Raw genomic sequence first — 26,394 nt, forward strand, 5'->3', positions numbered from 1 at the left:
CTGCCAAAGTCACGAAACAAAAGATTCATAAAGCTTTGAAGCTTCATGAGACAGTGTTTTGAGATTGCTCATCACTAGATATTGTTGAATAAAGTCGTTATTTTGTTTTTTGGCACACAAAAAGTATTCTCGTCGCTTTATAATATTAAGGTTGAACCACTGTAGTCACATGAACATGAATGTTTTAAATACATCTTTAGTAGCTTTCTGGGCATTGAAAGTGTTAATTGACTTGCTGGCAGTGCAGGCCTCACTGAGCCATCGGATTTTATCAAAAATATCTTAATTTGTGTTCCAAAGATGAATGAAGGTCTTACGGGTGTTGAATGACATGAGGGTGAGTAATTAATGACAGAATTTTCATTTTTGGGTGAATTAACCTTTAATGTGGATAATAAGTGAGCCATTCATAGGTAGATTTTCTTGAAGATTGTAAATACTGTTGATCTGTGGAACACTGATTTCTGGCTCAGCCAATGGCGTGTGTTTAGGGGCAGAGCTACCTTTGTCAAAATCATAAGAGACGGGGCGGAGAGAGCAGTAGAAATGACACACTTCTCCTTCAAGATGATCGATCTCAATCCAGCAGTGAACTAAAGAGAGACATAACAATCACAATGACAGATCTGATTCAAGAACTCGACCGACACACGCTTACACGAATAGAGACAGACACATTCACTCACTCATTCATTCATATTTGTGTAGCAGAGTCTCACCCCCAACACACACGACTCCTTATTCTCTGCCACCTTGGACTTGCAGTCTGTGTTTCTTCCTTTCTCGTTGTTTCATCTGTATCCTCCACCCCTTTCCCTTCTTGTGGTATGGCTTGGCTTGTTCCCTCGTACATGAAATCTTTTTTCTCCTTAATGACTTGTCTTTTCATTTTTTTTGTGGGATCATTGTGGTGAAAGAAGGAAAAGAAAGCAAGATGGAGAGATAAAAAAATAAAACTGACAAGACTGTCAAAGAATAATGTTGTGGAATATTAAAGCTGTCATTACTTTCGTCACCCTCGAGTCTCTAAGTGTGTTTTCTTCTCTTCTTTAAAAGCAGAGGATGTTTAAATGGCTTTTCACCATTTAGATGAACAATTATGAAACATTAAAACATAAGATGTGGATGTTGTAATGGGTTTTAAAAATTGCACTTCTTGTCGCCTATATTTGAAAAGTTAATTCAGCTTAGTTATATAAAAAATTACATTACTGTTCACAAGTTTGGGGTCAGTAAGTTTTTTGTTGAAAGAAATTAATACTTTTATTCAACAAGGATGTGTTAAATTGATCAACTTAAATGTACAAACAAAAACAAAAAAACATGCAGTCTTTAGTTTCAGTATGTGGTGATAAAAGCAGAAAAACAATCTTTAGTCCAAGTGAAAACACCATGAGAAGATGAGACAAGTCATTTTTTTATTTTCTACCGAGGTAGTCATTTCTACAGAGGATAAAGTGCTTTTAAAGTCACTACTGGTCTTGTAAGTTAATCAGTGTGTTATACTTCAAATAGTGTGCTTAGACAACACACAGTAGTTTATTCAAGCGCAGCAGCAAATAAGAAACTAATGTGCTCACATTTTTAGTAGGAAGGGAGTTAATATTAATATTCCAGTCCAATAACCCAACTCAACCATTTAACAAGCAGGCGAGTTAAAGCAATGCAACCACAAATACGCATTCAGACCTGCTGGAGTGACAACAAGAAGCTGGTATATACTGATTGTGCAGTGCAGCAGTTTGGACCCTCAAAATGGTTGAGCATCTCTATGAGCGGGCATTTATGATGTCAACAAACTCTGGCTTAAGGGAAGCACCTCCAACCAGGAAGCCATCAACATCAGCCTGAGCCGCAAGCTCTTTGCAGTTTCCCCCAGTGACAGAGCCTGTGAAATGAGAGAACATGAAAAAAAATCCAAGAGTAACAAATCAATTTCATTTTTCTATTAAATATAATTTAAATACAATACAGATGAGCGACCATTAAATTATACATTACAGGTTCATAAAAAAAAAAAAAAAAATTACATCTACAATTTCTTCAGCACTTAGCATGTTTAAAGGGTTAGTTCAGCCAAAAATGAAAATTCTGTCATTTATTACTCACCCTCATGCCGCTCCACACCCGTAAGACCTTCGTTAATCTTCGGAACACAAATTAAGATATTTTTGATGAAATCTGATGGCTCCGTGAGGCCTCCATAGGAAGCAATGACATTTCCTCTCTCAAGATCCATAAAGGTACTAAAAACATTTAAATTGGTTCATGTGAGTACAGTGGTTCAATATTAATATTATAAAGCGACGAGAATATTTTTGAAGCGCCAAAAGAAACAAAATAACGACTTATTTAGTGATGGCCGATTTCAAAACACTGCTTCAGGAAGCATCGGAGCACAGATGAATCAGTGTATCGAATCTGCTGTTCGGAGCGCCAAAGTCACGTGATTTCAGCCGTTGGCAGTTTGACATGCGATCTGAATCATGATTCGACACACTGATTCATTTGTGCTCCGATGCTTCATGAAGCATTGTTTTGAAATCGGCCATCACTAAATAAGTCGTTATTTTGTTTTTTTTAGCGCACCAAAAATATTCTCGTCGCTTTATAATATTAATATTGAACCACTGTACTCACATGAACTGATTTAAATATGTTTTTAGTACCTTTATGGATCTTGAGAGAGGAAATGTCATTGCTCCTTATGGAGGCCTCACTGAGCCATCGGATTTCAACTAAAATATCTTAATTTGTGTTCCGAAGATTAACGAAGGTCTTACGGGTGTGGAACGGCATGAGGGTGAGTAATTAATGACAGAATTTTCATTTTTGGGTGAACTAACCCTTTAAATTAGTAGTTATCCTAAATATGAAGATTCTGTCATCATTTACTCACCCTGATGCACTTATACTTATTTTCACATTGCAGTCAAGTGGCACACAAAAACATTTATTTAAAGGGGACATGAATTGAGAAATCAACTTTTCCTTGAGCTTTTGATATATAAGAGGTCATCATACTATACGAATATCCTGTAAGTTTCAGAACTGAAAACTTCCTTGTTAGTCCAATAAAATCTATAAATAGATGGGGGAAACGCCGACTCTGCAGAAGAAATCAACGCATACATCATTGCAATGTTAGCCCCGCCCACTGGCATTAGTGAGATGAGAAGAGAAGAGCGATACAGGACTAAAATAACATTACCTTTCAAAGGATCCTAATGCTATTTGTATTCAATACATTTCACTGTGGATTTTTTGGTAAATCAATCGCATTTCGGTGCAGGCTTTGCAAACAGACTCAACAGTAATGCCGATTTGGACTCGACAGTAATGCAACAACATGTAAGTAACTGTGTTAATTCTAATGCCTGATCTGATATGTAATGATTCATGTACAGTCAGATGTTCTTTGTCTGTGTGTCGGTAAATCAAACCAGTGACTAAACGGTCAACTTCACGTTGTTTCTCTTAGTAGGATGAAAATAATCTGTTATTTAAACAGTGATTAAATTATATGTAGAAAGCGATTAAAGAACGCTCCCTTTACAATCGCTGGAGCTGTCAATCAAACAGCGGAGTTGTTTATCAGTGACTGAGTTCTGGACTCTCGCAAAAACTCCTGTTTTATTCAACGAATCTCTTAGTTACATCACGTTTGCACTGTTAGTTATGATGAAAGCATTTGTTAGTATGCAGAAAATGAGTTGCAATGACGAGATCACTGCTTTCGTGCACTCAACAACATGTCTGTGATCAGCTACATGCTCATCACTTTAACTTTTCATGCCACAATCAACACTTTTCACGATTAGTTAACCTTGAGAGCTGTAATAGTAAAAACATGCTAAAGGTTTTGAGATAGTAATACTTGACTATTTCATATCCAAAGATGTAAGTCAGTTTGGGAGTTTCCACTGAAGTCTCACAGCAGACACGCCCCTTAAAACAGAGTGTTCAAATAAGAGGGCTAAAAATGCCTTTTATTTCTGAACTATGACCATTTTTGATGTAAAAAGCACACTAACCTTATAAGTGCACCCCAGGAAACATTATAAAATATTTAAATAATGCACTTCATGACCCCTTTAACATTTATGCATTCAGCAGAAGCTTTCATCCATTCCAAAGTGACTTGTGAAAGAGGACAACTTAAGATGTCCAGCAGAATTCATGTCAAATCTGGCGCAATGCATCTTCAACAGGTAATTTTTGAATATATGCTCATGTTCATTCCACCTACTTTTCTTCCTAGAAGAATAATTCTGTTTCAAAATATTTCAAATGATTTTCAAGTAAATATTATGTAAAATAAGAGCAATTCCTGTCACTCAAACAGTAGAGCATAGCACTAGCAATGAGAAAGTCACGGGTTTGATTCCCAGGGAATGCATGAACTGATATAATGTATACCTGCAGTCTTAATTAAAAGCATCTGCAAAATGCATAACCGTAAATGTACAAGCAATTTTGTGCAATCTCATTTTGTCTTTATTAAATTGCATCATGCATGGATGTTCTGCTAAACTTCTTTTGTCTTACACAGAAGAAATAAGGTCATAGTGATGTGGCATGAGCTGAGTAAAATGACAGAATATTCAATGTTGGGTGAAGTATTTCTTTAAGGCCACTCAGATTTGAACAGACGGGATGTTCTAAACACTGCAGACTCACCTCCGTAGATGATGCGCACAGAGTCGGCTACTGCATCTGACACGTTCTCTCTCAGCCATCCTCTCAGCTTCTCATGCACCTCCTGAGCCTGCAGCACACACATGAGAGCACATACAAGACTTTAAAGACTGAAATCATTTGGTTCTTGTACACCAATTAAAAAACATGATCATGAACTGAATAACTTTTCAGATATTACCTTTCATGTAGTGTGTAATATAGCTGTTTGTGAATGTAAAAGGACTGCAAACATCAAAGTGCATGATAAATGGAGTTTGTCTCCAAAAATATGTATGTATGTATGTAACACATTTGCATAATGCCCGTCTATATGGTCTTCATTGGCTACCTGTGAACAACGACTACTTTGACCCGCCCTCAAACACCGATGAGAATATTTTTGGTGCACCAAAAACAACAAAATAACGACTTATATAGTGATGGCCGATTTCAAAACACTGCTTCAGGAAGCATCAGAGCATAATGAATCAGTGTATCGAATCAGCGATTCGGAGCGCCAAAGTCACGTGATTTCAGAAGTTTGGCGGTTTGACACACGATCCGAATCATGATTCGACACAAAAGATTCATAACGCTCCGAAGCTTCCTGAAGCAGTGTTTTGAAATCGGCCATCACTATATAACTCATTATTTAGTTTTTTGGCGCACCAAAAATATTCTTGTCACTTTATAATATTAATATTGAAGCACTGTACTCACATGAACTGATTTAAAGGTGCCCAAGAATGCTTTTTCACAAGATGTAATATAAGTCTAAGGTGTCTCCTGAATGTGTCTGTGAAGTTTCAGCTCAAAATACCCCATAGATTTTTTTAAATTAATTTTTTTAACTGCCTATTTTGGGGCATCATTAACAATGCACTGATTTAGGCAGCGCCGCCCCTTTAATTCGCGCGCTCCCTGCCACACGAGCTGTCGACTATATTACAGCGCATTTACAAAGTTCACACAGCTAATATAACCCTCAAATGGATCTTTACAAGATGTTCGTCATGCATGCTGTATGCATGCTTCGAATTATGGGAGTAAAGTATTTATTTGGATGTTAACGTTTTATTCTGAGTGAATTTGAGGCTGTCCTCCGTGGCTAACGGCTAATGCTACACTGTTGGAGAGATTTATAAAGAATGAAGTTGTGTTTATGAATTATACAGACTGCAAGTGTTTAAAAATGAAAATAGCGACGGCTCTCTTGTCTCCGTGAATACAGTAATAAACGATGGTAACTTTAACCACATTTAACAGTACATTAGCAACATGCTAACGAAACATTTAGAAAGACAATTTACAAATATCACTAAAAATATCATGTTATCATGGATCATGTCAGTTATTATTGCTCCATCTGCCATTTTTCGCTATTGTTCTTGCTTGCTTACCTAGTCTGTTGATTCACCTGTGCACAGATCCAGACTTTAATACTGGCTGCCCTTGTCTAATGCCTTTTATAATGTTGGGAACATGGGCCGGCATATGCAAATATTGGGGCTATCACCCCGACTGTTACGTAACAGTCGGTGTTATGTTGAGATTCGCCTGTTCTTCGGAGGTCGTTTAAACAAATGAGATTTATATAAGAAGGAGGAAACAATGGAGTTTGAGACTCACTGCATGTCATTTCCATGTACTGAACTCTTGTTATTTAACTATGCCAAGATAAATTAAATTTTTGAATCTAGGGCACCTTTAAATATGTTTTTAGTACATTAATGGATCTTGAGAGAGGAAGTGTCATTGCTCCCCATGTAGGCCTCACGGAGCCATCGGATTTCAACAAAAAAATCTTAATTTGTGTTCCGAAGATTAATGAAGGTCTTACAGGTGTGGAACGGCATGAGGGTGAGGAATAAATTACATTATTTTCATTTTTGGGTGAACTAACCCTTTAAGCATTTTATTACTCCTGCTTTAGTGCATGTGCATTTCATAAATACAAAATGAAAGCTATCAATCATGGAGTTGAAACACGATATGATGACATCATGACTGATGGATTATGTGAATACAGATTTACCTGATCAGGAGTGGCAGTTTTTCCAGTGCCAATCGCCCACACTGGTTCATACGCTAAAACCACACGAGCCCAGTCCTTCACATTGTCTATAAAATATAGAAATTCATCATGGCATTTAGTGTTTTATTGGTTAAATGTATGTATTCATTAATAGGGTCCTAGAACATAAAATATTAACTGTTTGAAAGACCCATGTTCTGCACATCAACCCTAATAATTGATAATTTCATATTAAATGTATAGTTAACCCAAAAATATATATATATATTGAAGAATGTCGGTAACCAAACAGTAGATGGGCCCCATTGATTTCCATAGTATTTTTTTCCATACTGTTGAAGTCAATAGGGCCAATCAATTGTTTGGTTACCAACATTCTTCAATATATCTTCTTTTGTGTTCAGCAGAAGGTTTGGGGTGTAAACAGAAGTATAGTATGACAGAATTGTTATTTTTGGGTGAACTATCCCTTTAACCAATTAAATAAATATTCCTAATAAGACAGCTCAGCATATTTGCTGACAATCCACAATGTTAAAATTACATGAATTTGTTTTTTAAATGACCTGCAATGACTTTAGTCTGTTCAAACACCACGTCGTCAGTGGTTCCAGCTTCTCTCTCTTCTAGCTTCTCCCCAATGCAGGCGATCACACCCAAATCATTCTCTAGGCAGTGGGCCACTTTCTGGCCAATCAGCTGCAAAGGACATCACAGCCAATCAGAGTGAAACAGGCTGAATAGCATGAATATGCATCAACATGATGCTTGAATTTCATCACACAGAAAAGCAAAGACATAAAAGGTTTTTTTTTTTTTTTAAATAAAATTCCTTCTCAACCTCATCACACTCGCCAAACACATGACGCCTCTCAGAATGGCCCAAAATCACCCAGTCGATGCCGCAGTCTTTAATCATCGCTGGACTAGAGCAGAGAAGAAAAGGAGAGAGCGAGAAATATGGTTTTAGCGTTTTGACAGTGATAAATGGTTGTTCATAACAACTATAAAAGACACCAATGAGCATGTTTACCTGATCTCCCCGGTGAAGGCTCCTTTGGGTACCTTATAGCAGTTCTGGGCGGCCACACCGATCCTCTGGTCCAGCTTAGACCGCACATAATCAAGATAGATGGACGGTGCTCCACACACCACCTCTAAACAATGAAGACAAAGCCACTGTTATGATGATATATGATCATGAAAGCCAGCATGACTACTTTTAAAGGGATATTTCACCCCAAAAATGATCATTTATCAATTTATCATCATTTACTCACCCTCATGTTGTTCTAAACAGTTTTTGTGTGAAACATGTCTTTTATTATTATTATTATTATTACTACCTCTGACTTTATTAGATAACTTTCCCCAGATAGAATGGGAATACATCATTTGGCAATGCATATGGGACAAACATGGGATAGGGCTAACAGTTATTTATATAATAAATTGTATTTTTATGCAATTTGTATGCATATGGGACAAATATGGGATAGGACAAATTGTAAATTATTGATGATGCTTTATACTGCAAAATTGTCTGCGTTTCTTATTAAAAATAACACATGACTGTGATGACATGCAATAATATAAGAAGAATCAACAACTCAATATCCATGTTAAATAGTTTATAAAAAAGTTATTTCGATTTAAAAACAGTCCAATATGTCCACACAAGCCTCCATCCATTTAAAGTGTCACGTGACGTCAGCGTCTCTGACGCTTCTAAACATCTCTATCGATTATATCAAAATACATCTGACTAATCGGCTAAAATGAAAAACTAAAATACTTTCTGCTTAATATGCTCTCGGGTAAACAACAAAACATCAAATGAACGCCATGGACCTGTTTCATCGTTGAGACTGGCCGTGTTCAAGGTCATTATGAGCTCGCCCAGAGTCTCTTTATCGCCGTTCATTTTCCAGTTTCCCCCGACGAAGAATTTTCTTGAGGACATTATTGCGGGACAAACAAACCAAACGGACCAAACACACCGACTGCGGTATTATCGCTCCCAGAAGCGAACTTACGAATCCTACTATGGAAATGGTGTGGTCGTTAATATTCAGGAGGCAGTCGTTTGGCATTGGAAGGTCGCAAGAAACGTCACGATAAGCTAATTAATATGCATGAGGTGAAGCAACGTCCGCACAATCAGCTCCATGGAACATGAGCATGTATATTCAATAATGATTATTGTTCATTAGCTAATCCTTAGAAATCCCGAGCAGCCTAATTCCTGCATAGAAGGGCTCAATGGATTTTAAAAGAATATATTTGTATTTACAATAGGGCCCAAAACGTATGAGATCAGTCATGAAATTGCATCTATTTTGAATTTTTAAGTCAATACTTTCCCCCCAATACAAATTACATTATTTTATCCAGGATGATTTTGGGAATGTTCCAAAGCACATCTTGTGCTTCAATCGATTTGAAGCAAGTAATCTATCATGTGGTCACATGGTCAATTCCATTTGCAGAATGGCCTTCATTTTTACATCACACAGCTTTCCCTAGAAATTAAGTTAATTTATTATTTTTAATATGAATTAATTACTTACAACGTAATGAGTTTTAATGCCATTTTGAATTCTGAACACACTCCATGTGTTCTTGTATTATGTGACTTATATTATTCAATGCAGTGCACTTCAATGCATATTCTGATACTGCTTTTTATGTAATATATATGGCCTGTCTTCTTTCTCATTTCACAGCCAATTCTTGCTTGGTCATGTCAGCCGTGCACCATGGACATCAAGAATAGGAACTTTAGTCAATTACTTGTCTTCTTGTTTGTGGATGCTTGCCGACATTTCTCTGGGAAAAGCTCTTTTGAAAGTGGATTAGAGTAAGTCTCACGTCCTCCTTCTTAAGTGGAAGAAAAAACAACTGCCTGATCTACTTTCTCAAGGTGACTGAGATTGCAGGAGGTGATAAAATATACTTAAAGGAATTAGGTTTACAATGTGACTTCATTATTGAAGTAAAAGCCTATAGTTCAGTAGTTCTCAACTGGGGGGCTGCGCCCCAATAGGGGGCACAATGCTTAAAGGGATAGTTCACCAAATAATGTAAATTCTGTCATCATTTACTCCCTCCCAAGTTGTTCCAAATCTCTATAAATTTCTTTTTTCTGCTGAACACAAAGGAAGATATTTGGAAGAATGTTTTTAACCAAGCAGATCTCACCCCACCCCCCACTGACTACCATAGTATTTTTTTTTCCTACTATGGTAGTCAATGGGGGGCGAGATCTTCTTGGTTACAAACATTCTTCCAAATATCTTCCTTTGTGTAGGCCTATAGCAGAACAAAGAAATTTATAGAGGATTGGAACAACGTGAGGGTGACTAAATGATGACAGGATTTACGTTACTGGGTGAACTATCCCTTTAAGTACTTTAAAGCTGTGAAGAATGTCTGCAGTGAAGAATTCAGGAGCTTTGAATCTGTCTCATATATTGTTTAAAAAAGTTATAATTGAGCAGAGTGAGTTCTTTTAAGACACAAAGTATGTTTGCAAAAAGAATACTGAAGGCTTAAATCTATCTTGAATTAGAAGAGTAGAAGAGTAATAACACTAGCAAACAAATGTTTTAAAACAAACACTTTTCTCTTTGCTCCAGAAGTACAGTATAATAGGAAATGTCAAGCATCTTAAAAATGGTTGAGAGCCACTGCTATAGTTAGTAAATACAAAGTTCTGTCATGAAACTCTAGATGGCGCAGGCTCATCAAGGCAGGAACACACCAAGCCGACGAACTAGTGGCGACGAAAGCAGACTGCGGGGTTGGCTCACGTCGGCAGCATCTGGGTCCAAAGTTGCCCTGACACACCAAACCAACGCTCGACAGCCAACGCCAAGTAGCACGTCCTTTCTGCGCCTGCATAAGATGAAATGCCTTTCCGTACCAGCAGGCGGCAGTAGATGAACAGCCAATCAGAATGATCAGATATGGCCCGACGGGCCGACGAGCTCCGAGGCTGATTCAACATGTCGAATCGGCCGGAAAAAAAAACGACGAGGACCAACTTCAGTCGATGATGCAGAACACACTGAGAAAACTTAGTCGGCCGAAGAACAAAAACTGCCTGACGGCCGACCATCGGCTTGGTGTGTTCCTGCCTTAAAGGTCCCGTTTTTCGTGATCCCATGTTTCAAACTTTAGTTAGTGTGTAATGTTGTTGTTAGAGTATAAATAAAATCGGTAAAATTTTAAAGCTCAAAGTTCAATGCCAAGCGAGATATTTTATTTAACAGAAGTCGCCTACATCGAACGGCCAGTTTGGACTACATCCCTCTACTTCCTTCTTTAATGACGTCACTAAAACAGTTTTTTGACTAACCTCCGCCCACAGGAATACACAAGAGTTGCGTTTGTAGAGTGTGTTTGTCGCCATGTCGTCGAAACGCTGTTATTTTCATCCCGCAGTCCAATCACCGGGTCTGATTCCGGCTCAAATTGATAGGGTAAAATTAAAGACATGTTTACAGTAACACTGAGCGCGTGCATCTCCACGTTATGGTAAGAGGCGTGACCTTTCCGGGCAAGGTTCGCTCAGAGCTGTCGAATCACAACACAGGAACCGCTGGCACAATCAGAACTCGTTATGTATTTCTGAAGGAGGGACTTCATAGAACAAGGAAGTCATCAGCCCGTTTTTATGACAGTGGAAACAGCGGTATACAGATAAGTAAATTATGTGAAAAATACTGTGTTTTTTTACACGCGAAACATGAACACATGTTATATTGCACACTATAAACACAATCAAAGCTTAAAAAAAAACACAAAAAACGGGACCTTTAAGTCTTTAACACAATCTGGTTCCAATTACATTATTCTCTAAAGGCCACAGCTGATTGGTTCCCCCTGTATTGGTAGCCAGTGAGCTTGCTGCTCAACATTCAAATTCTTGCCTATTGTTTGCTTTAGCAGTTTGTAGCACACTTTCAGAAACCCTCCACCTTCCCCAGCTCCACCTGTATAGATCTGCTATGGGTATTCATGTACTGTGTGCTGTATTGTACAGCAGCAGCATGTCTTACTTACTCACAGCAGCATGTAGTATGTATTGGCAGTGGTAAGTTCCATACTTGAACTAAATTCTGATCTGGATAACTAAACATTCACTTCTCCTGGGCTGATTTTTTTTTTTTTTTTTTTTTTTAGCAATGTAGCTTCAGACTTCTTTATTTTTTTCCTATTATAAACTTCATCCTGCTATTAAACTTAAAAAAAGTCACATTTTAGAAATTAGATTTCCTTTCCAATACTATTTCTTCCTGTCACAGATTCTTTAATAAGTGCTCAATGCAACGTTTTCACAATCAAGTAATTTAGATGTATTTAACACAGTAACGGTGCAAAGATCAACATTGTTTTAAATTAGGTTATTAATGCCCTACAATCATAAAACACTTATGTTATTGGACATAACAGCTTGACATATACACACAGCACACAGCACACACCAAAATATCGTTTAATGCAGAATACTATGTTTATTAGAAAGGTATTCGAGTAACCACTGCAACATTTAAAAGGAACTGTCTTGTATGTAAAAGTCCTACAAAAAGATGAAAGAAGTAAATACAGACATTTTATCTTTTAGCATAATGTGTCATTTAGAGGACTTCAGGATGTTTGTTAGAAATTAAAATCCAACTGTATGCCAGGTTAAAGTCGCCATCAGCATCGAAGAGCCATATATCAGATCTCAGACAGTCCATGTGGTTGTTGGGAAAAGTCACTGTACAGTTTCTTCTGCATTCTATCATTATTTCTAATACATAAAAATAGTTATGCAAACTTTCATCTAATGAGGAGAGTATTTAACAGACAAAAAATATGTAATACTATATTTTAAATTCTTAAATGATTATTCATTTTCCTCATTTTTAAGCTTTCAAAAATACTATAATTTCAAGCCAAATTATTGCCGTCATGAGATTGTCATGTTATGATAACAACTTCCTGTGTTTGTTGTAACTTATTTTTACAATTAAATATTCCATTTAAATATTCTAATAAAACCCAGTCTTCCAGAAATCCCACACATACAGATGGACTTTTTTTGTGTTTGTGTGTGTGAGATTTTTCTGTTGCTTAGAATTTTTCATTCTCAATTTCTCATCCTCTCTCTTTCTCATTCTCTTCTCATCCTGGTTCTCAGGGTCCAGCTCAGTTCCAAATCTTCAAGAAGCTGTCCCATGAGCCAGTGCAAACGCACATGCCATCTGGCGGTACTCCGGTGCAGCTCACCCTGTTGTCATGGCCAGACAACACACCTACAAAAGAGAACGGAAGAAAGTGAGAATATTATTTGACATTTGACATTTTGTTCTTCATGAACATTTATTTAAAGATGCAATGAAATGGAAGTAGCAACAGATCTTTTTTCCATATTGTGACATAAATCTGAGTAACAGATTATCGGAAATGAAAAAATGTAGGGCGGGGACTTGATTTTATGCATTGGTTGTTGAGTAGATTTTGAGATGAGGGTGCTGCACTCAAAAGTGAGCTACATGAGCTTTCTGCATCTGGGTTAAAGCGGAATGAATGATTGAAGAAATCTGGTATACGCCATTTCATGTCAGTCTGTCATTTCACCGGAAGATCCAGTTATGACATTTTGATTAAAAACCTATTAAACGTATGCATGGATGAATTGTTCACAATAAAATCCATAACATGCATTTAGAACATAGATAGGGTGAATTTTCATTTCATGCTGACTTTAAGTAGAACACTTCCTTGACTTAAGGACCTGATATACTTCAAGCGCAATCGAAGAATGAACTAGTGTGTTCAAACAAAATCAGGCCAAAATGTTTGGAGTTCAAAACAGCTTGCCAAAGCGAAATTTCTGGAAAAGTTCGCTCCAGTTGGTAAACATCTAGGAAATACTGTTGATCTGTGGCGATTTCGTAATATTAGGCGACAATTAGGTAACAGTATACTGCTGTATTTCAAACGTCTTTTTACCCCAAGTGAATAAAGGAAAAAGAACTTTGCCATGAGTATATTGGGGTCTTAACACTAACAGAATATCACATCCAAGCTAGAAAAGTATTTTCCTACTCATAAATTGCCTACATAGAAAATACCTGCTTGGAGTTTCATTTGACTTGCTTCAAAGAGACTTAAACGGATAGTTCACCCAAAATATTAAAATTATCCTATAATTTACTCAGCCTCAAGCCATCCTAGTTGTATAGGACTTTCTTCTTTCAGCCAAACACAATCAGAGTTATATTAAAAAATATTCTGGCTCTTCCAAGCTTTATAATGGGAGTGAATGGTACTTGAGATTTTGAAGCCCAAAAAAGCACATCCATCCATCATAAGAGTAATCCATATCCTTCTGAAGCGAAGTGATGCATTTTTGTAAGAAAAATATCCATATTTATAACTTTATAAACTAGAAGCACTAGCTTTCGTATGTGAGTCTAGTTTGACTCGATGCATGACGTATTGACAGGATAGAGCAAAACAAAACACCGGTCACGAATTAGAAGTCTAAAATTAGAATTTTTAAAGATAAATATCAGAGGAGCTTGAGTTTGTTGTCCAGCCCTGTTTGTTTGAACCGCGACATGCGTCTACTCTTACCTAAGCTTATGCTATACTCCTACATCTTACGTCATACGCCAGAACTCGACTCTCTTGTGAACATGTGGACGGAAGCTAGTGATTGCAGTTTATAAAGTTATTTTTATGGATATTTTTCTTACAAAAACGCATTGCTTTGCTTCAGAAGGCCTTTATTAACCCCCTGGAGTCATATGGATTACTCTTATGATGGATGGATGTTGTTTTTTGGGCTTCAAAATCACTCCCATTATCAAGCCGGGAAGAGACAGCATATTTTTAATTTAAAGGTGCCCTAGATTATGTTTTTAAAAGATGTAATATAAGTCTAAGGTGTCCCCTGAATGTGTCTGTGAAGTTTCAGATCAAAATACCCCATAGATTTTTTTTAAATTAATTTTTTTAACTGCCTATTTTGGGGCATCATTATAAACGCGCCGATTTTATGCTGCGGCCCCTTTAAATCCCGTGGTCCACGCCCACAGAACTCGCGATTGCCTTGAACAGTGCCTTAACAAAGTTTACACAGCTAATATAACCCTCAAAATGGATCTTTACAAAGTGTTCGTCATGCATGCGTCGGATTATGTGAGTATTGTATACTGTTATATTGTTTACTTCTGATTTTGAATGAGTTTGATAGCGCTCCGTGGCTAACGGCTAATGCTACACTGTTGGAGAGATTTATAAAGAATGAAGTTGTGTTTATGAATTATACAGACTGCAAGTGTTTAAAAATGAAAATAGCGACGGCTCTCTTGTCTCCATGAATACAGTAATAACCGATGGTAACTTTAACCACATTTAACAGTACATTAGCAACATGCTAACAAAACATTTAGAAAGACAGTTTACAAATATCACTAAAAATATCATGTTATCATGGATCATGTCAGTTATTATTGCTCCATCTGCCATTTTTCGCTATTGTTCTTGCTTGCTTACCTAGTCTGATGATTTGGTTGTGCATATCCAGACGTTAATACTGTCTGCCCTTGTCTAATGCCTTTTATAATGTTGGAAACGTGGGCTGGCATATGCAAATATTGGGGGCGTACACCCCAACTGTTACGTAACAGTCGGTGTTATGTTGAGATTCGCCTGTTCTTCGGAGGTCTTTTAAACAAATGAGATTTATATAAAAAGGAGGAAACAATGGAGTTTGAGACTCAATATGTCATTTCCATGTACTGAACTCTTGTTATTTAACAATGCCAAGATAAATTCAATTTTTCATTCGAGGGCACCTTTAGCTCCGATTGTGTTTGGCTGAAAGAAGATAGTCATATGCACCTAGGATGGCCTGAGGGTGAGTAAATTATGGGATAATTGGGATAAATAATCAGCATTAATGATTCACTCCATCCGCTTCTCCTTTCTTTAAACTTACCCACTTTCTCGCCCTTTAGCGAGTCCCAAATATTGCAGTTGAAGTCATCGTAGCCAGCAAAGATGAGACGGCCAGACATGGACAGAGCCAGTGATGTAACGCCGCTGTTCAGGGCGGCATCCTGGTAGCCAATCACTTCTTGATCAGCGCGAATATCGTACATCTTGCACGTGCAGTCATCCGAGCCCGTGATAAATGCATTGCCACTGGGGAAGAACTGAAGAGGTAGACATAGTTTGCTGAATCCATTTATGTGCTTTTCTCTTACCAATTGGAAAAACTCAAATCTTTGAAATTGGTAGAAGGTTAGGATCATCAATGAAGAAGGAAATTACTGGCCAAAAAATAACTGATGCATTTTCTTGGTAGTGCATCAAACATTTCGTGTAAACTCACTGAAATGGCGTTGATGTCACTCGTGTGACCCTGGAAGGTTTGCTTGCACTGGCCATCCCTGATGTCCCACAGCTTGGCCAGAGAGTCGCAAGCACCAGAAACGAAGCAGTTGTTGTCCGGGGACAGAGACAGACACATGCAGTCACCAATATGGTTCAGGAAAACTGTCTTCTGCTTTCCAGTCTCCAAATCCCACAGTGCACTGGAAGAAAAAAATTGGGTAAAATTAAAATAACCATTATAATAATAAAAACTAAACAAAAGCTTAATACACAAAGACGGGAGTGGTACTTTCTGGTTGGCTGCTAGGATGTTTTTGGTCCCTAGATATCATTGGGAGCAGATATTATAAGTTTATGGGATTTACCAAGTAACTTAAGAGTAAAGTAAAAGCACATCTCTCTTCAACAAGCTGCAAAAATGTCTATAGCACTTTGAAAAAGCTGTAACTTTAATTATGAGCAAAAGTGGCAATACTTACAGTATATTATTATGTTAATACTTATATTAACTGCCTAACTGGATTTTGTGAGATGAGCACAACACCATTTAACTTTATTTTTAAAGGGATGTTAATCAATTGTTTGGCTAAATGAAAGTTGCAGCAAACTATACACTCTAAAAAATGCTGGGTTGTTTCAACTCAAATAAAATCTGGGTCAAATATGGACAAACCCAACCATTGGGTTAACAATTTAATTTAAGAATTTACCCCCAACTTGTTGGGTTTGTACATATTTGACCCAAATTTGGTTTGAAACAACCCAGCATTTTTTAGAGTGTGCTACATACTGCTTTTAAAAAATAACACGACCTTCAATTTGCATGAGCGGCATCCAGTTATTTTTGCATTTCAATCCAGTTTTGTGTAAATGTCTTAATATTTGGCAGTTTAACCAAATAATGAGTCCAGAAAGCAATATTGAAATAAAATATTAAAAACAGAAAAATATACAAATATTGCTTCTGCTTCTTTTATCACAGTGGAAATAGATCATCAAATCGAGTGCATTACATTTTGGGACAGCTTTTTGTCTGTAGTTTGTTCTTTTGTATAGCCTATTGCATGTTTTGGCAAATATAGTATTGCATACTGTATACCATGTTCTAGTGTTTGTGCAACAGTGTAATGCTGTAAGGGGATAGTTTGCCCAAAAATGAAAATTCTGTCATAATTTACTCACCCATTCTTTCTTCCATGAAACACAAAATTTTGATATTGGCTCAATTTTGTAGCTGGCTTCTATTTCCATGCAACTACAATGAATGGGGACAGAAGCTTTCAAGATTTAAAAGAGATATATTAATAAACTTTAAAAAGCTATATTCCAAGTGTTTTTGAGATTCCTTAATAGCTTTCTGTACGCTAGTCATTAAGCTAGTTAAGTGCTGTGACTGGATCATGGAGTCAGTGTTATAGTCTTTGGATCAACTGGATCAAACATGTATATTTTTGTCAGGATCTCTCATGAATGTGCCGAGAAGAGCTGAGATGTCAGCACATATTTGCATATTCATCTAAACATCGCTCTCAGCAGCGTGGATGACACCTGGATGTCCGTTAACCATATATCACTACAAAGGTATTTCCAACTTCTTTTTACTTCTAAGCAAATAACAAAAAATAACTTTCCTGTGAGTATATCAGGGCATTGAATCATGCTCAGTCTCTTGTACGTTACGTGTGCACGAATGCGAAGTTGCTGCCTGCAGTTCACATAATGACCACTGGTGTCACTAATAACAAGGTTTTCTGAATTCTACTTATAGCCCCTTTAAAAAAAAATAAGCCTCTCAATACTGAATTTTCATAGTTGGGTGAACTATCCCTTTAAATGTAAAAGCTACATGCACAAACCATGTGGTATCACCAGAGGCGGTGAGAATATCTGTGTCACTGAGGAAGCGTGCACAGGACAAGTAACCTATAAACAACAGAGAGAGACACAGTTACATAACAGACACAAGTATGCAAGAAAGTAAAGATTCTCGACTGATTTATATACTTTACCTGTGTGAGCATCCAATTCTTTCACAGTCTTGATTACGGGTGTCTTCAGGTTGTAGACAGTACACATGTTATCAAGACCACCGCTGGCCACAAGGTTTCCAGAAGGAGCATATGCACAGGTCATCACCCATGAGGATTTGAGGGGAACAGCATTGACCTAAAGAAAGAGGCAAACATTATATCTTTTCCTTGAACATATTCTGATTTGCACCATCAAATGTAATTGCAAAATTACTGTTTTCAAATATGTTTTCTTGCATAAACAGTTAGCCCTGCCATAAACTGTCAAAATCAAATCAATATTCTTGAAGTGCCACATTCACTAACCTTGTGAAATCATGAATTTGTGCGTGAATTCATCCATAACGTTTGTACTTAATATTAAACAAACTTTAGGACGAAGAAACCACACTTACGCACTTACTTTTGCACATAGGAGAAAGTACTTTCACAACAAAAATTGCAAACTTCACCTTTAATTAAAATATCTTTGTTCAGCTGGACGTTTTTATCCTGACAATGTTTAAAGTTGACTTGGGTATGTTTACAAGACAATGATGACTTTGTGTTTTTGAAAAGTTTCGCATACAAACATTGTCAAAATGACCCTCGTTCACACGGATCTGCCAAAACGCTGTGTTATGCATGCCAGGACAGTAGTTGGCGATGTCACTTTGTAAAGAAACACTACGCGCCTACAACTGACTCGTTTTCACAAATTCACGTTTTTGTAGTTTACATCAAGACAATAACGGTATCATTTTCAAAAATGTGCACTTTGAAACCCGTTTTCAAAAGTTTGCATTTGGGCCCCCAAAATGGCGTAAATGAACAGCCAAAATGCATAAAAAGTTTGAAACGGTTGAAAACGTTGATGGTTACAATACCTGTGTATTATTGGAAGTTAGAGAGATATTTAAAAATGAAAAATCAAATGGCCCATTCAAGGAGCTTAAAATACTCATCATTCATTCATTAAGCTGAGACCAAAATACTAGGCAACATTATGATTTATAGCCCAAAATGTTTTTAGATAGCTCGCTGACATATACTATAGTTTAAATATATTTGTATATGACTCCCGATCTTCTCTTGAAAGTGTATTTGAGTCAGTCTCACCTTATTTCCAGAGTGAGAATCCCAGATAAGAAGTTTGCCATCCTGTGATGCACTGACCATTAGCCTAAAGACACCAATGAAAGAAAGAGCAAAGAAAGGGTTGTAAGACAACAGGATGAAAGGATATTGTTCATTTATCCATTTGATATACTCCATCCCACATTGTTTTTTTTATTATTTTGAATTCTCACAAACATGCTGATTTAATGATACAATATTATTTTGCTGTCAATTCAGTTTAACCCTAGACATGGTTAAGTACCTTCTTGAAAACACTGAGGCTTAAGTCTGTTTCAGGCCACTGACCCTGATAATTGATCTAACTAAGAATTAGCTAATTCAAGGTGACCACAGGATGCAGTTGAATTCCATTTGAAAGCTATTAGCTATTTTTGTACTTTTGAAGGACAAATTGATGATTACTTCTACGGTGCAGTATTGTCCACCATATTTCATTGTATTCTTTGATTTGACCAGCGATAATGTTCTCACCTGTTGTCTGTATTCCAATGCATGGCGTAAATTTTGGCCAGGTGGCCTTTGAGGGTCTTCCTGGTCTTGAGTTGGACCCGAGGGGCCGGGGCCACCCCAGAAGCGGCCGAGGCCATGTCTGTGTCATTGACTGCTTTGCGAGCTGCCTAGAAGGGGAACAAATATTTAATATTAGTATTTCATTATTAATTGTATAAATATAAATTGAACAGCTAGTCATTGCATTAGCGATCAATTTGCATTTAATACATTTGTACTTCTGCAAAGATCTTATTACGGTGTTCTTCATCAAATATTGGTTTCAGTGTGAAATTAAGATCATAAAGTATATAAGGCCTTTACACCAGTCTCACCTCAATCTGTGTCTTCAGGCCTTCTGCCTCCTTTTTCATCTGTTCCATTTCACCCATAGCTGCAGTTGATCGGGGTTACAAGCTAAAAGTAATCAGAAAATAAAAAGTAAATAAAAGATTCCACTTAAAAATAAGTAAATAAATATAGAAAATGACTAAGATTAATCTGAACTCGGCCTTGTGTGTGACTATTACATCATCAGACATATGGATGCCATTTTAATAATATTGAAGATGTATTGATGAATATTGAAACCTGGCTTTGATTTGATACCAGTTAAGCCTGAACTTTGCATGTAATATCCCAAAAAAGCATGTTCTTGATCTGTTCAGTAGACAGTAACATTAAAATTGCTAAACAGTAACAGATTTGCAAAAGCTTTGGAACAAAAATGAACCACGCCAATAACAATATTGTCTGTCACAGTCAATAAACTCTAGGTAGTAATAGATGAGCCAAATCCAATTGAATGTACAGTAATGTTAGTTAAATGCTGAGCATAACAAAAATAGCAGTGCTGTTGGGTATTTCATTACTTTTACTGTCATAGATACTGAGAATCTGTTATTTAATTCAAATTCAAATATTGATATTCAAAAATTCAAATTCAGAAACTACCACCAAAGTGAAAACATCAAGCAAACCCCCAAATAAATCCTTCAAAACTGAAACAGACTTTTGTATATAATAAATATACATGCAATTTATGAAACAAAGCAAATTGTAAAAAAAAAAAAAATAATAATAATAATAAAATAAATACATGCAATATTGTACAATACGACATGTGGAAAGGTCTAATAAATCTAACATTACCCCTAAACATATCTTGAGGCTTGTTATTTACTTGTTAATTCTGCATCTGACCAATAAGACTATCTTGATTTTAAACATCTAGTCTAATCAAGCTGAGATCTGTAATCCTGCTTAAAATAAAATATTTCAAATGTTTTATGCAGATGTACATCAACTAAGTTGCAACTTACTATAAAAATATTTGGTTGCTAGTCTACCACCATATGAATTTACCTCTCGGTGGGAGGCCAGAGGAGATGATGAGGAATTATCAGCCTTGCTGTGCTACTGAGATCCTAATGAACTTAATTCACGGTCAAGTAGTAGAGTCTACTGCTTTGTAGAAACTGTGATCTGCAGAATTGAGTCTTGCATTGTGCTGTTAATGATCAAATTATGATATGTTATAAAAGATTACTATGTGATGTCTGTTCAGCTCTTGCTGAGAGATGTTGTTTTATTGGTGTCAAGGAGGGCTAGAAGAAAGGCTTAAGTCTTTGGAAGAGCTGTTGGGGGTGGCTTATCAAATCTCCTGTCATCCGATTACCGACTGCTCTTTACTACGGGATAAGGTGGGACCTGAGGTTGGGAGATCAAAGACAAAACACAAGGAAAGGGCAAGAAAAGACTTATGTCTTGGGCATATGTATGTGATAGATTGACGGGAAGAAAGTTCATCAAGATGAAATGAGACCTGGCAAATCTCAAGATTTCTAAGCTGTATTTGATTACTTGCTCAAGAGCAGCTTTAGCATTAGTTTAATCCTACAAAGAAACAAATGTGCAAACTTTTGCAGTTGTGACATTATGACTTGGTTAGAAATGGAAAACCTCAGGAATGCATCAGTATAACGGCTAACAAACTTTGCTACAACCTTAAATTCCTCCAGAAAGGGCTGGATGCATTTGTGATGGTTGAAATACCAACAATGTCATTTTAAGTATTAAGAAAGTTATAGAATTTGTGATAGCTTATCCTGGGAACTACTTCCAGGAAATCAGCAGACAAAAAGTGCACTACGATAAGCCTGAGGTCATTTTCTTAAAATGCAGGGTTTTTCTTCTGGTTTGTGTGCAAAATGCATGAGCATGCACAGATAAAGCAAAGCATTTATTCATACATTTCCATGCATTCTGCATGCATGCTAAATACAAAAAAATGCATTTTTAGGCATATGACTTCAAGTTTATCGTAATGCACAAGGTTTGTACTTGTTCGGTATTTGCAGTGCATTGCATCACTGCACAATTTCCTTACACACACTAATTAATGACCAAACTAGAAACAAACTCACCTGTCTACCCAAAAAAAGCTTCTTCCCCTTCTCCTTAATAACTCCAAAGCCTCTCTTTCTGTATCAGTCTCTATTTTGCTTAGTCCACAAGACAGCTCTTCAACCGTCTTTCTCTCTCTGTGCCTTCCACAGGTTCCCCCAACAGACTGGATGCAACTTACCTGTGGAAAAACTCTCTCTTTCTCTTCCCCTTCTGCGAGAGTGGAACAGATGAGGATTGGAGGGGATGAAGGAGATCAGGGATGAAAGGATAAGCCCAAAGATGGGCAGAGAAAGAGTAAGGGAGAGAGAAAGAGAGAAGGAAAGGGGAGGGCAAGGAACAGGTAAAGCGATTGGAATGGAAAATCAGGTTATGGGGTCGAAAGACAAGGCAAGAGTGAGTGTAGAAAGCAGAGGACAGAGGAAGTGATGGATAGTGTGGCATGAACAAAAATATGGTGGATACCTGAAGAACATCTTACAACTATTGTGAAGTTCTCAGCATTGGTTCTAAAGATCATTTTTGAGTAGGCTTTAACATCATGTTTAAAGCATTTCACACTTGTTTTATCACATTTGAGCTAGTTTAACACTTGATGTGTCATTTCTAAAGGTGTCATTGGTGTGGTTTGTTGAACGCTCAATGGGAGGGGGTCTGTTCTTTGGCTTTTGGGTTGAGGGGTCTGAATTGGTTTGTCAGACCTAATGAGTTGAGCTCGCCTAATCAGGTTCTAAGTGGATATCCGGGGAATTGGCAATCCCGTTAAGGAATTAGAGCAGGTGAATCCGTGGAGCAGACGTCACAGGTGACACAAAGAGCAACGGAAGAAGGAAAGTGGGAGAAACTGATGAAAGTTATGATGATAAGGTGGTGATGTTCTCATGACAATGGTAGTTTTATATGTTATCTTATATGATATTTTACATTTCCCAACTCTGGAGAGAGTCAAATGTAATAGAAAAGAATAATGACAGAGTGCTTTCGCATTTGGCTCCTAAACTCTGGAATAGATTTCCTGAGGCTCAGACACACTCTCTCAGTTTAAATCTAGATTAAAGAGAGACACATCTCTTTAGCCAAGCATTCACATAATGTACCTGATAACCTTGTACTGTAGTTATATCAGATAAAATGCACATGCTTATCTTTTGAATTGTTATGAACAGCAGCAACGCTAATTATTTTCCATTTCCATCCCAACTCCCAAAGTAACTAGAGAGTATGCCAGCTCCAGTTTGGATCTAGTCTCTTACCAAGATTTCAGATGCTCCCCGTGAAGAGATGACGCAAACCCTTGTGAGGAGTTCATAAAACTCTGCATCACTGCCAAACTTGTAATAATTGCTTTTAATGAGATCATTGTTTCTGACAATATGAATACATGATATTAGCTAACTGCATCATTTGTGTTATCTTAGAACTGTGCATTTTTGACAAATGGACATTACTTTAGCACAGTCACCTCTGATAACAGAGTACTCTAAATTGTAATGAAGAAACATGCATTTTTTGTAAAGCTGTTTTGAAGCAATATGTATTGTGAAACGCACTATACAAATAAATGTGAATTGAATTGAATGACAATAGCCATATTTCCATGCACCTATTTTTATGCAAATTTTGGGATATTGTATGAAAAACATAAAGCATAAATTCTAAAAATGCGCATAAAAAGTATGCGCTCATTGAGGCGAATACATTTTTTACCAGATAAGAATGATGATGAACTACGCATTAACTACGATGGAAACGTTATGGTTACTCACGTAATCCTGGTTTCCTGAGAAAACGGGAATGAGCAGGTCATGTTTCTCAATTGATTGGCCAAACATCTGGCATGATTCGCCATGGTAGCTGCCAAATACACTTTGAGTGTGGAGGGGGTGCGTTTGCCATCTAACCGTTCCTGCAGAAATGTGAGAAATGACAATTAGTGGGGTCTAATTTCCGAGCTAAGCACCAGCTTGAGAATATAGACTATTTCTAGGTGTAAAGGTGCCTTGTGGAGGGGGCCCTGGCCTCTGAGATCTTTCTCATGCCCCCTTGGGTGAAGCTTGATAGCTCCCGTCGAGGGGCCATACATGCAGGTCCCATAACTCCGACTGGGGGTGCCAAATTGTTCCCCCAACTTGAGAGAGGTCTCTCCTCAGTGGTATGGGCCATGGAGGTGCTGACAGCAGCTGAATCAATTCTGGTCTCCATTCCCCCGGCGGCAGTCCACCGCGTGACAGCATTTCCGCTCCTATGTTTGAGGAACTTTGAGGAAGTTTGGATTCAGAGTCAACTTTGGCAAGAGCTCGCTGCTGGTCTGTTCTTCAATTCACTGAAAATCAGGAGCATGCCAGCCTCGTTCAAGGTGGGGTCTCTTCTCCATTGAAGGCATTGCCTTCATAACCAAGGAGGTATCAGGTCTCGCCCTCTGCAGAGACTGAAGAGCCATTCTCTTCTATGAGCACAGAAGAACCTCCAATCATTGAGGGCGGTTCACGTGCCACGCGGTGGACTGCCGCCGGGGGAATGGAGACTCCCCAGAAGGTGAATGCAATATGGTGCACCTTCGGTCGAGCAGATGTGGATCTCTTCGCAACTAAAGAGAACTCCCACTGCCAGACATACTTTTCGAAGGAAATGAATGCGCTGGCCCAGAGATGGCCTCGCCTGCGCCTTGATGCCTTCCCTCCTGTAGCACAGCTCCCGCAGCTCATCAGTCGGATCAGGGAGGAGAAATGTTCAGTCCTCCTTGCCAAAGTTGACTCTGAATCCCAGGTTCTCCAGATGACTGAGAAGCAGGGATCTGTGGGCGCATAGCTCCTGACTCGACTGGACAAATAGTAGCCAATCATCGATGTAGTTGAGTATGTGGATTCCCACCTGCCTCAGATAGGAAGGAGCCGCATCCACGCACTTCATAAGTATGCAGAGCTAGAGAGAGTCTGAATGGAAGGACTGTATACTGGTATGCCACCCACTCGAACATGAATCTCAAGAATGGTCTGTGATGGGGGCTGTCTGTCTATTGAGTAGACTCGCTCCCTCGGTCAAAATCAAGGGGTCGAGGGTCTGTCCCTCGGCCACTTGATGCACTTAAAAATGGTGGTGTGTAGTGTGTGCAATGCAACAACAAGGTGGAACTAATCCAGCCAATCACTGTGCAGATAGTATAAATGGAAAAATCTCATAATGTGCGTGAATTTCTCTACTGAATTTACATGAGAAAACATTTCTTTTTTGCTGTTGGTCAGGCCTGTTTCTTGACCAAATGTCTTGTGATAAGAAACCTTGTGGTGTGAGCACCACAGCAATTCAGGTAGTCTTACTGTCCAGTAGTGTGAGCTTGCCCTAACCAGTGGACCAATTTCATAGCACAACATCACAAATGTTGGTTAGATCATTCTGAAATGCCTGAGCCAAAGCCTGTCATCAAAATTATTTGCTTTATTCACATATGTTTTATGTGATATTCCAGTTTTGCCCATAAGAAACATAGCTAATTCATGGTACACCAATTAACCTACTTTTTGAGACCCATTGCTATATTATATAGGAAAATAGATTATATGTTTAGTGTGTCAAATGAGCTCTGAAGTACTGGCACAAGGTTACTGGGTTTTGAACATTTTCAATATACTGTAGTAAAGTTGGCAACAACAGACATTTACAATAAACACTATCTGAACCATTCTCTGAAAAGCTAATGGATCTAATTTACAAGGTAAACATGCCAAGAAGGGCTTATCTTCTCAAGCCGTGTAGTATGTAGCTGCCAGTCTATGGCACTAAGAGCCATCTTCCTTAAAATCCTCCTAACAGGTTGAAGCAAGTTCATTTGAGACAGTGTTAAAGCATACCATATTTATGACAAAGAAAAAACAGTGTTGTTTGTTATTTTTGATAGTGTGGGAAAAGTAGAATTTCAGTGTCATTGCAAAAATTATTTTTTGTGTTTGTTCTGGCAAGCACACATACGCTCTTCAAAATAAAGGTTCTGTATTAATGGTTCCATGAAGAACCTTTAACATCCATGGAACCTTTCCATTGCACAGAAGGTTCTTTGGATTATTCAAATGTTCTTTACACAAAGAAGAGTAAGTTCTTTTGAGAACTGATCACTTAAACGTTCTTTGGGGAACCAAAAATGGTTCTTCTATGGCATCACTGTGAAACCCCTCTTTTGAAACCTTTACATTTAAGAGTATACTTAGGGTTAGAGGTTTCAGCAAGCCTCTAACCCTAAGT

The 26,394-nt window shown here is 37.8% G+C and overlaps 2 protein-coding genes and 1 long non-coding RNA gene across 7 annotated transcripts in view; 1 reads left to right on the forward strand and 2 right to left on the reverse strand.

Moving 5' to 3' along the window:
* Window positions 1-1,404: 1,404 nt before the first annotated feature.
* tpi1a (triosephosphate isomerase 1a) lies at window positions 1,405-8,797 on the reverse strand. Its single transcript, XM_048203065.1, has 7 exons — window positions 8,567-8,797; window positions 7,749-7,872; window positions 7,557-7,641; window positions 7,282-7,414; window positions 6,716-6,801; window positions 4,681-4,768; window positions 1,405-1,888 (listed from the first exon to the last, which is right to left on the reverse strand). The coding sequence occupies exons 1-7, from the start codon at window positions 8,676-8,678 to the stop codon at window positions 1,770-1,772; spliced, it is 747 nt and encodes a 248-aa protein (XP_048059022.1). The 5' UTR covers window positions 8,679-8,797; the 3' UTR covers window positions 1,405-1,769.
* LOC125275792 lies at window positions 8,716-13,037 on the forward strand. The gene is made up of 3 exons (XR_007186505.1): window positions 8,716-8,855; window positions 9,442-9,638; window positions 12,906-13,037. It is a non-coding gene; the product is annotated as an uncharacterized LOC125275792 (long non-coding RNA).
* The window catches only part of gnb3b (guanine nucleotide binding protein (G protein), beta polypeptide 3b), a 37,126-nt gene continuing 22,941 nt past the window's right edge, over window positions 12,210-26,394 (reverse strand). Inside the window, exons 2-10 of one of the 5 annotated variants that reach the window (XM_048203054.1) lie at window positions 23,925-24,064; window positions 20,088-20,169; window positions 19,735-19,880; window positions 19,243-19,306; window positions 18,124-18,280; window positions 17,971-18,037; window positions 16,113-16,314; window positions 15,717-15,933; window positions 12,210-13,020 (exon numbers count right to left, since the gene is read on the reverse strand). In XM_048203054.1, coding sequence (XP_048059011.1) covers window positions 12,914-13,020; window positions 15,717-15,933; window positions 16,113-16,314; window positions 17,971-18,037; window positions 18,124-18,280; window positions 19,243-19,306; window positions 19,735-19,880; window positions 20,088-20,144 — 1,017 coding nt within the window. In that variant the 5' untranslated portion in view covers window positions 20,145-20,169; window positions 23,925-24,064 and the 3' untranslated portion in view covers window positions 12,210-12,913. The other 4 variants (XM_048203057.1, XM_048203055.1, XM_048203053.1 and 1 more) reach the window with 4 other exon arrangements.

The sequence above is a fragment of the Megalobrama amblycephala genome, linkage group LG9 (genome assembly GCF_018812025.1).
Source record: "Megalobrama amblycephala isolate DHTTF-2021 linkage group LG9, ASM1881202v1, whole genome shotgun sequence".
In the NCBI taxonomy this organism is placed as follows: Eukaryota; Metazoa; Chordata; class Actinopteri; order Cypriniformes; family Xenocyprididae; genus Megalobrama; species Megalobrama amblycephala.